Source organism: Pelodiscus sinensis, chromosome 26 (assembly GCF_052426305.1).
Source record: "Pelodiscus sinensis isolate ZL-2025 chromosome 26, ASM5242630v1, whole genome shotgun sequence".
NCBI classification, from domain to species: Eukaryota; Metazoa; Chordata; order Testudines; family Trionychidae; genus Pelodiscus; species Pelodiscus sinensis.
Window position 1 is genome coordinate 18,811,947 of NC_143077.1, and position 9,740 is coordinate 18,821,686.

At 42.5% G+C, this 9,740-nt stretch overlaps 1 protein-coding gene across 1 annotated transcript; it reads left to right on the forward strand.

Annotated features, from left to right (window-relative positions):
- The first annotated feature begins 2,000 nt into the window (after positions 1-2,000).
- Positions 2,001-7,081, forward strand: LOC142819879 (maestro heat-like repeat-containing protein family member 2B). Its single transcript, XM_089773482.1, has 7 exons — positions 2,001-2,112; positions 2,896-3,048; positions 4,576-4,698; positions 5,113-5,192; positions 5,652-5,787; positions 5,957-6,052; positions 6,902-7,081. Exons 1-7 carry the CDS (start codon positions 2,071-2,073, stop codon positions 7,079-7,081), a joined length of 810 nt encoding a protein of 269 aa, XP_089629608.1. The 5' UTR covers positions 2,001-2,070.
- The last annotated feature ends 2,659 nt before the right edge of the window (positions 7,082-9,740 follow it).

A 9,740-nucleotide genomic window follows, 5' to 3' on the forward strand; every position in this document is an offset into this window, starting at 1 on the left:
GAGGTCTATGAGTTGAGGCTGGTCACCAGAAGGTGAAAAGCAACTTTGTCTGGCTGTATGTAGACTGAGTAATTATTCACAATGGATGTTAATTGACTGAGAAAATTCTAATTAAGTGATTGCAAAGTCTCCAGAGGCGACTCTATCCAAGAAAACCAAACAATAGGGGATACCTGTTTACTAGTGAGATGCTTGAAACTATTTTGGGAGGTCCAGAGGTATCCTGTACCAGTTATCCTTCATCTAGGGAATAAGCTGCCAACTTGCTTGACTTAGGAGGATCACATTTGGTCTGGGTGCTTCAAGCTGGGAGAGCTATCCTTTGTGAGACAGAGGAATGTTTGGTTATCTAAGTTTAACCTTTAGGAAGTGTGTGGTGATTTTACTTTTACGTAATCTTTGTTTACATTAATTCTGCTTGCTGCTTCTCAAATTTCCATTCTTTGTGAATGAAACTCTACTTATTTTCACTGTATATGCACCTAAGAGTTAAATGTTAAGTGTTAAATGGATCAGTGATGCTGAGGTGAAAATAGTAAGGTGGTAAGTAGTAAACCTGTGAATTCTGGGAGTGTCCAGTGGAACAGGGGCTGGACCTTCTGGGAATATGTAGAGGGTGTGATGATTGAAACATGCCTATTGCTTATCTGCAGGACAGCAAAGCTGGGTCCGGGTGAGAAGGGTGTGCTTGCATTTCCTGTGTCTGGCAGAGTCAGGAGCTGACACCTGGCAGGCATAGAGAATGCTTCCTCATGCCAAGGGCAGGTGGTAGTGAGATACCTCACAACCCTGCATACCCGCAGAAAGTGTTATGAAGAGTCTGTAGCACTTCAGAGAAGGTGCTTGGCTCTTTGTTAATGATGGCCCATTGATCAAAGTTCACTAGACCTATCCTCTGTCTGCTATAAAATCAATGGTCAGATCTCATTCTCCAATTTGCTGTGCATCTGAGTTTGGGGACTGAGCAGAATCATAAGGCAAAGGTTAAAGAACAACCGGCAGAGGAAGTCTGGGTTGTCAATGCTCATAGTTCTCAATAGGGAAATAATCTTTCTATGACACCTGAATATTGGAATGGTTACAACAGAGAACAAGGAAGGGAAAAAACTCTCAAGCCCCAACCAAAAATTCTTTCAATAAACCAGCTCTTGTTTTACACACAGTTCCTCAGAACATCTCTGGAGCAGATAAATGACAATGCCTGGAGCAGCCAGCTAAGCTCTGAGTTGAGCCAGCAGATGGCCGGCTATGCCAGCCCCTCCAAAGAGAAGGTTTGTTCTCTGTTAAGGTTTAGTTTCTAGTTAATTGCTCTTGGAATTCTTGTTGGAGGGCTGCATGAGACTTCTCTCTGCTTCATTGGTTTTTTTGTGTATAAAATTTGTGTTTGCTTGTTCCCTGCTCTTCCCCTGCTGGCATTTGCTTGGAGCAGCTATTGGTACTGAATTGTTCCCTAACTGGGTGGCGGAAGATGATGGGATGTGTCTGCAGCAGGGGTGCTTGGTCTTGGCTCGGTTGTTTTTTCCTGTGTCAGTGTGTGTTGCTGGGTTGGTTCTATACTGACAAGCATGTGGTGTTCTTGATATCTCAATGCTGGCCTCTTTCTTTCAGTGTTTCCTCTATAAGGCACTAGGAATTTGCTTGGCAGTTTGTCAGGACCCGGTCCATATTAAATCACAGATTCAGAAGTTTCTGAAGACAACAGATTACATGGAAGCCCCTGATAGACTGGTAAGGACCCTGTCCCTCTCCCTACCTTATCATGTGCCCTCTGAATGTCCCCTGGGCAACTCAGCTCTCAGTTGTCCTGGGACAGATGCCATTTTGCTTCATGTCCTCTTTGTTGCTATTTCACTCACCCTTTGCTCCCCCCTCCCATAGGTCTCAGGCCTAATTGGCACTTTATACTACTTTGGGTGAAAGGAATTGACTTGTGGGGGTCTATTGGGCACCTGGTCAGATTCACTAACCAATATTTTTCTTGAGTAACAGGGAGTCATTTCCATCCTTTCATTCTCTGCCGAGAGCCACTTGGACCTCATCTTGAACACACTTCAGGAGTTTGGGGCAGCAATGGATAAACTTACGATTTCTGGGTTTATTGGTCACCTGAAGGTAAAGGAGCCAGGGGGTTCTCTCAAACTTCCTCTCCCTCTAAACTAGAGACAGTATCTCCTGCCCCGGTAGAGTCTCATTGGTCAGCTAACACTGTCCCCCAATGGATGTGCTCTGTGTGATGCATAAAAATACAAAAAAGTGTCACAACACACTATTACTGAAAAAATGCTTAATTTCCCATTTTCATATGCCATACCAATTAAAATAAATTAATTTAAATATAAATATGTTCCTTACATTTCAATGTGCAGTATATAGAGCAGTGTAAATAGGTCATTGTGTGTATGAAATTTTAGTTTGTAACTTTGCTAATGCTTTTTAGGTAGCCTGCTCTAAAACTAGGCAAATATCGAAATGATCTGATCTGTCCTCCTCGAAAACTTCTGCGTACCTTTGGTTGAGAACCATTTATCCAGAGGATAAAACAGCATATTAGGTGTCTTGGCCACCATTGCCAGATTTGCTGTTTACTCACTGTGCAGATTTAGGCATATCATTTAGCACCTAATTCTGTGCCTATCAGTGTCAATGACAAATCTCCCATTTATGTCACTGGGGTAGGGTCAAAACTTTGGGCTCTCTGTGTCAGAATTATCCAATCAGTATGTTTGAGACACCAATACCTCTGTGCCTCATGCAGTTATGGTTTGGCTTAAATACATTTTTCAAGTACAAGCTATTATCGCTGCCAAAAGCAATTCCTCAGTCAGCAACAGATCAGAATTTCAAGGCAAAATGAATCAGAAGTAATTGTCTCTTGTGACATTTCCAATTGTCCAGGACTACCATCACGGGAAAAGAGCCAAGACCCGCAGCACGCTGATGCTGACATACAGCAAAGTGGCTATGCATGCTCCAAAAGAGCAACTTCTGTCTCGGGTGGAGGCAGACATCACAGAGAACATCCTACACCATTATAGAACCGGTTGCCAAGTAAGAGTTTTTGCATAAGTGTTGGGGATATTACTCTGAAGTTAGATCAGTGCCTCCACTGGACCTGAGTTTTCTAAGAGAGGGCTTATTTTTCTAAAAATCTCCTTTGAACAACCGTTTGTCATGTGCATCAAATCTAAAACCTTCATGGATGGAGTGTGAGCTGTAACAAATATCTTATTTGTTGCTGTTGTTTGTATTTTCTCTAGTTTTTCTGTGTTCTTCTGAAATTCTCTAGGTCACAGTTACATAGTATTTCGGATGCAGTCACACTCAGGCTGTGCAGTATAACACTCTAAGGCTATGTTTACACTGTGAACCTATTTCAGGGTATCAGAAGTATCCCGAAATAGCTATTCCGCATCTTTTGAGTGCGCCCGTTATTTTGAAATCTAACGGGCTCACTATCCCAACATCCCTGTAAACCTTGTTCCATGAGGGTTAAGGGACTTTTTGGAATAGTGCTTCATTTCAAAATTTGTTGCTGTGTAGACATTGCCAAATTTCAAAATAAGCTATTTCGAGGTAAGGGTGACCTGTCGATGCACCTTAATTTCCTTAAGATGTATGAGTATCTAGCTCTACCTCTTGCTACTCAAGGGAGAATAGTGCTAGCTTGTATTTAGTTTATTTGCTATCACTGTTTCTTGGACTATCTACTTCCCTTTCCCCATATCTGTCTTCCTATTTGTCTGCCTGCTCATTATTTCTGCTCCTTAGATATATGGCTGTCCACTTGCCAGCCCTGATTCTGGTCTCAGTGCATAGTTCTAATCTCTCCACATCACTTTGCCATTCCATTCTACTCTGTCTAAGGCTATGTCTAGGCTGCAGTACTTTTCCGGGATCCCAGAGGGATCCCAGAAAAGCAATACCGCATCCACTTTTTGGAAAAGTGGATGCGTTCTTTCACCATCCCTGTAAACCTTGATTTATGAGGAAGGAAGGGATGGCTTGAAAGAGCAGGTTTTTCCAAATTTCGAAAAAGCCTTTTTTGAAAGAAAAGCAGAGAACTATGGCCCCTGATATTGTCCACTGCAACACACCCAGACTGGGCACATTTCCTGCTTTTTTGGAAGAGTCAGTAATAGTGATATCTCTCTACTTCATATTCATTAACCAGGATATTTGTAGAATGTGCATAATGTGGCACAATAGAAATTGCTAGTAGCGGTTTTACATTTTGTTTTTCAGGTGTTGGGGATCAATGTTGCGAACAAGTTAAATTCTAAATAATCTGCCCTCGTATCTTGTGCATTTACTATGCACAAGTTTCTTGTTTAAATTGCATAAAATTTGTTTTCCCTCCCACATCAAGCAGGAGTCATGACTACTCTGTGTAAATGGACCTGGGTTTACTTGATCAACCTGGGCCTTTTCTTTTTCTGAGATGGGTGTAGAGCTGGGGTTCTCTGTCTTCTGGGGTCTGCAGACACTTCTCCTGAGACTAGATCTAATTTCTACTCTTCTGGAATCTGATTCTCTCAGTTTCTCACCCACATCCTCTTGTTTTTCCTGGAAATATAGGACATGGACCTGAAATCAACCCTCATCCAGAATGCAACAGAGATTAGCTGTGCAGTTTTGAAGACTGGAGACTCCCAGGCATTTGAATTCTCTTACAAACTGGAGCTCCTTGATTACATGATGGTGAGTGATTAGGAACTTTGAAGCCTGAGCTACAAGGGATTTTGTTATTATGTAATGAGACTGATTGTCCGGGTAGATGTTATTCTTTCCATTGGCTGTAGCTATACTACTGCAGTGTCATGATTTACCTGCCTGGCACCTAGAATGCTGGGTCCACTGTGCTTGGCCGGGATGCTGGCATATTGTGGGCTGTAACTGGAAGGAATGGATAGTGTCTGATGAGTTACCAGGATACAGCTTGATGACCTGTGTATAGCAGATGTCTCTACGGTCCATTTCTGAGGCAGAGAGCCACTGAAACAGTGTCTGTTTCTTACAGGTCTGGCATAAAGCCCTGTTTCAGAAGGTGAGGGGGAGGCTTCTCTGCCTTTCAAACCCACTTCCTATTTTTATGTCTCTGTTCATGCATTTCAGGACTTCATTAAAAAGGAACCATTGGATTCCCTGGTGTCTCCAGTTCGTTACGAGGCAATGTTTGCGATTGGACAGCTGTGGTAGGATATTCTATGCCATATTTCTTGGCACTGTGATGTCTTCTCATTTGTTAATTCATGAGTGTCAGGTTGGGAGCAGGCTGATGCTCACATGGTGTTTTTGTTTTGAGGGTTTGAATGCGTCATGTCTGTTTGGAGATTTGTGCTTGAAAGGCACAAGAGTGGAGGTTGTGGGGCATGCCATACTACGGAGAAGAGTTCAGGTGGGGATGGAGGTGTCTGGCTAGCTGGCAGGGGGAAGGAAGCTGGTGGATTCCTCTAAAAAGGGAATTGAAGTTTTAGCTTTACTTCTAGATGAGCAAATAATTAACAGAGGTACAAAGAGGTGCACAGCTGCAAAGTGAAGGGCTGTTTGCATTTGGGGTTCTAGATTGGGATAATCTTTATTCATTTAACCCATTTTTTACTTGGCTATGGTATTGAATCTAACACGTGACTTCTCTTTCTGTCTTCTGACAGCAAACTCAAACCATCTCTGACCCTGGAGGAAAACCGTGAGATCCTTGATCTGTGTTTTAAAAGTGTATTTCCCCTTCCTCCCTTGGAGAAGATGAAAGAGGAAGGCAAGAAACTAGAGGATACTCTGCACATAGAGGTATATGACACCAATTCCCCTCTGGCAGACTCCACTGAGATCTCTGCCCAGCAAGCACTGGGTGATAGCAGCCACACATGGCCTCCCTGCAAAGTCATGGCTAACTTCACCTCCACCTCCTGCAGAAATTATCTGGTGTTGAGCCTCACTCCTTCTCTTCTGGTTTCAGTTGATGTATGAGTGCTCCTTAGAAGCCCTTAGTGAGCTAATGAAGATCCTGCTTGAGGAAGAACCAACCCCAGACTGGTTCCAGGAAATGTTTCATGTGAGTAGCCCATAGGACCAGGGTGATAATTGTTTCTTGTGTTATAGCAGGGATGATGCTCAAGCTTCTGTTGTGGAGGAATTTTCCGCAGTGGGTGAATTTTAGGGAGAAAGCATCCGTTTTTTCCTGAAGTAAGTGGGAATGTGTCCCATTGAAATCCATGGGAGCTGTTCCATTTTATGCCAGTGGTGGACTGAGATCTAGTTTTTCCAGTATAGTTAACACTACATGGACAGGAAAGAAAATCATCAGTGCAGTAACCAAATTCAAGAGGACCAGTGAGAACTGATCACCTCTTGTAAAAGGAATGAATTAGTATTGAGTTAAGCTCTGTGTATGGAAACTCATTCACCAAAGACTTCCTGCTCTTCAGACATAAACAGAATAGTTTGAAGAGCGGAGGGGAGGGGAGTTAGGTGCAACGTTGGTATGAAAATAAAGTTATAAAAGGAGCTGGGCTGGGGAGACTTCTCTGCTCCTCTCTGTCATTTGCCACTCAGCATGGGAGAAGCTGTCCAGGAAAGAGAACACAGCACCGGACCCCAAACTGCATGCAATGTGCTAGACAGCTGCCATCAGACAGTCTACAGAAGCCCTCACATACACAGAGCCAGACTCATCTCTCATGTAACTCCTTTGGCTTTGATGGAGTTACGTACACCAGAGGTGAATCTGGTCCCTGGGACTTGTATATACAAGGGTCTCTTTTTGGAGACATATAAATCTTTTGCTATATGGAAGTTAAATGCTTTGGAGAGGGATTTTAGTGACAATCAAACCTATTTAAAAGAAACGTTTGGGAGGGATTTTCTGGTACTAACTTTGTCCATTCTCCTGCTTTGCCAACAGCTACTAGAGACCTGGCTCAGTTCAGAGAAGGAGTGGGAGAGAGGAAGGGCCTTGCAGGCCAGTGTCTGGCTGCTAACTGCCTATCAGGAGATAGTTAATAGCACAGTGAGTATAGTTCTACTCTTCCTTGAGCTGACTTCCCCACTTAAATCAAATCTGACATTCAATGTGAATGCATGAGAAATTCTACTAGGCCTGCAGCTGGGGCCTCAAAGTGACTAAGATCCCTCTGCTTCCATAAGAGAAAGGTTTCCATAAGAGTGCTGTGACAGCACTCAGGCCAGACTGTAAGAAACAGGGCAGGCAGTTCCCCAGACGAGTGATTTTATAATTAGATTCACCAAACCAGTAAGAAAAGAGCTTCTACTCTGGTTAACAAAATACCAAACAATAGTACCCTTTAGGCATTCCAGACCTTGGTTCCCATCTAGACAACTAAGTCTAATATAATCACCAATCACAAAGGACTAGACACTTATCCTTAGGTTAATATGAATCACAGGTCTTCCCTAAATATCAGCCAATCCTTAATAACCGAATATCAGATTTGTTGTTAAAAGGAAAAAGAAGAGAGTTACAAATGGTTAAGTGATAGATATTTGTTAAAATGACTTTCACTTTTCATAGTTCAGGATCACAACCATGGTGGAATAAACGGCTGGCTTGTAAAAGTCTCTCTGGAATCATGCTAACCGGTCAACATCCAGAGTCAGTTTAGATGCAAAGGCTGTTAGTTTTTCCATGCATTTCCCAGACTATTCCAAATAATTATTTGGAAGATCTATGTCCTATGGCTTACACGTCCCCTGTTCAAAGTTTAAGCAGACTGGAGAGAGAAGATCAGTCCCATAACTTGTCTTTTATAGTTATTCTAGCCGGTTGGCAAGCCTCCTCACAGAAATTGTCGAAGCAGGATCTCTCCCTGAGAAAGAATAGCTCATGCAGATCTCCTGTCGTGCTTTGTTTTGAAGTTAATTTTCTATTTCCTATGCATACACTGGTAAATGGGTGATAGTCATTCACATAAGGTAATTAGCCGATCGTGGTCTTCCATTACAACACAGATAGTTAAGCTGAAGGCAATGTAAAAAATATTTTCTTGTACTGTCTTATATCTTTGATCTTAAGGTTAACTGAAGACAGTTGCATATCATTAAGGCAATTAAGACATGAAAAGGAATTGGAATCTACAAGCTAATTTGGTTATGTTAAACTTCTAGCAAGATATAAATACAGACAATAATACATAACATCTACCTTTCATATCTATTACCAAAATGCATGATGTTGGTGATCGCTAGTCTAGAACTTTTCTTTGGGTTCGTCTAGACTACAGGGTTTTGTCGACAGAAGTTTTGTCGACAGTATCTGTCGACAAAACTTCTGTCGACAAAGAGGGTCTGGACACATTCAGTTCTGTTGACAAAGCAAGCTGCTTTGTCAACAAAACCCTGTAGTCTAGACACAACCCTACATGCAATAACACCTTCTGTCGACAGAAATCTGTCGACAGAAGGTGTTATGCCTCGTAAAATGAGGTTTACCAGCGTCGACAAAACTGCTGAGTTCTGTCGACGTTATGTCGACAGAACTCAGCGGTAGTGTAGATGCAGGTATAGTTGTGTCGACAAAAGTCCACTTTTGTCGACAAAACTCAGTAGTCTAGACACACCCTTTGAAATAACATATAAGTGACTTGTCTTGATACAATTGCAGTGCCGCTTGTTAAGTTATTGTGGGTCACACATAGGTTGGCTGTGTCAGTGTCATAGATGCATTCTTATACTCTCAGGCTGTTAAAGTTGAATTTCTATTTCTATTTAATCAGATAAGAACATAAAACATGAATGGCCATTCTGGATCCCCCAGACAAATGGTTCATGTATCCTGTCTTCTGACAGTGGTGGGTGTTATATGCATCAGAGGGAACAAACAGAACAAGGCAATTGTTGAGTGATCTCTCCCCTGTTGTCCAGTCCCAGCCCCAGGCAGTCAGAGATATAGGGACACCCATATCATGCATCTCTGATCATCTTATATGGCTCTATCATACCCCCCTGTAAGCATCTCTTTTCTAAGATGAATGGTCCCAGTCCTTTTAACTTCTCCTTGTATGACTTGTCCCATATCCCATATCATTTTTGTTGCTTTTCTCTGAACTTTTTCCAATTATAACCTAACTTTATTTAAGTTGGAGGACTACAATTGCTTGCAGTATTCAAGGTGTGGGTGTACCATGGATTTGAAACAGTGGCATGATAAGAACATAAGAACGGCCGTACTGGGTCAGACCAAAGGTCCATCTAACCCAGTATCCTGTCTACCGACAGTGGCCAGCACCAGGTGCCCCAGAGAGGCTGGACCGAAGACAATGTTCAAGCGATTTGTCTCCTGCCATCCCTCTCCAGCCTCTGACAAACAGAGGCCAAGGACACCATTTTATCCCCTGGCTAATAGCCTTTCATGCACCTAGCCTCCATGAAATTATCTAGCTTCTCTTTAAACTCTATTATAGTCCTAGCCTTCACAGCCTGATCTGGCAAGGAGTTCCACAGGTTGACTACACGCTGTGTGAAGAAGAACTTTCTTTTATTAGTTTTAAACCTGCTACCCATTAATTTCATTTGGTGTCCTCTAGTTCTTCTATTTAGGGAACTAATAAATAACTTTTCTTTATCAGCCCTCTCCACACCACTCATGATTTTATAGACCTCTATCATATCCCCCCCCAGTCTCCTCTTTTCTAAACTGAAAAGTCCCAGTCGCTTTAACCTCTCCTCATATGGGACCCGTTCCAAACCCCTAATCAGTTTAGTTGCCCTTTTCTGAACCCTTTCAA

Coding starts and splice junctions, on each gene's coding strand:
- LOC142819879 (XM_089773482.1), top strand. CDS start 2,071: ATGGATAAACTTACGATTTCTGGGTTTATTGGTCACCTGAAG. Junction 3,049..4,575: donor ATTATAGAACCGGTTGCCAA/GTAAGAGTTTTT, acceptor CTGGAAATATAG/GACATGGACCTGAAATCAAC. Junction 5,788..5,956: donor AGGATACTCTGCACATAGAG/GTATATGACACC, acceptor TTCTGGTTTCAG/TTGATGTATGAGTGCTCCTT.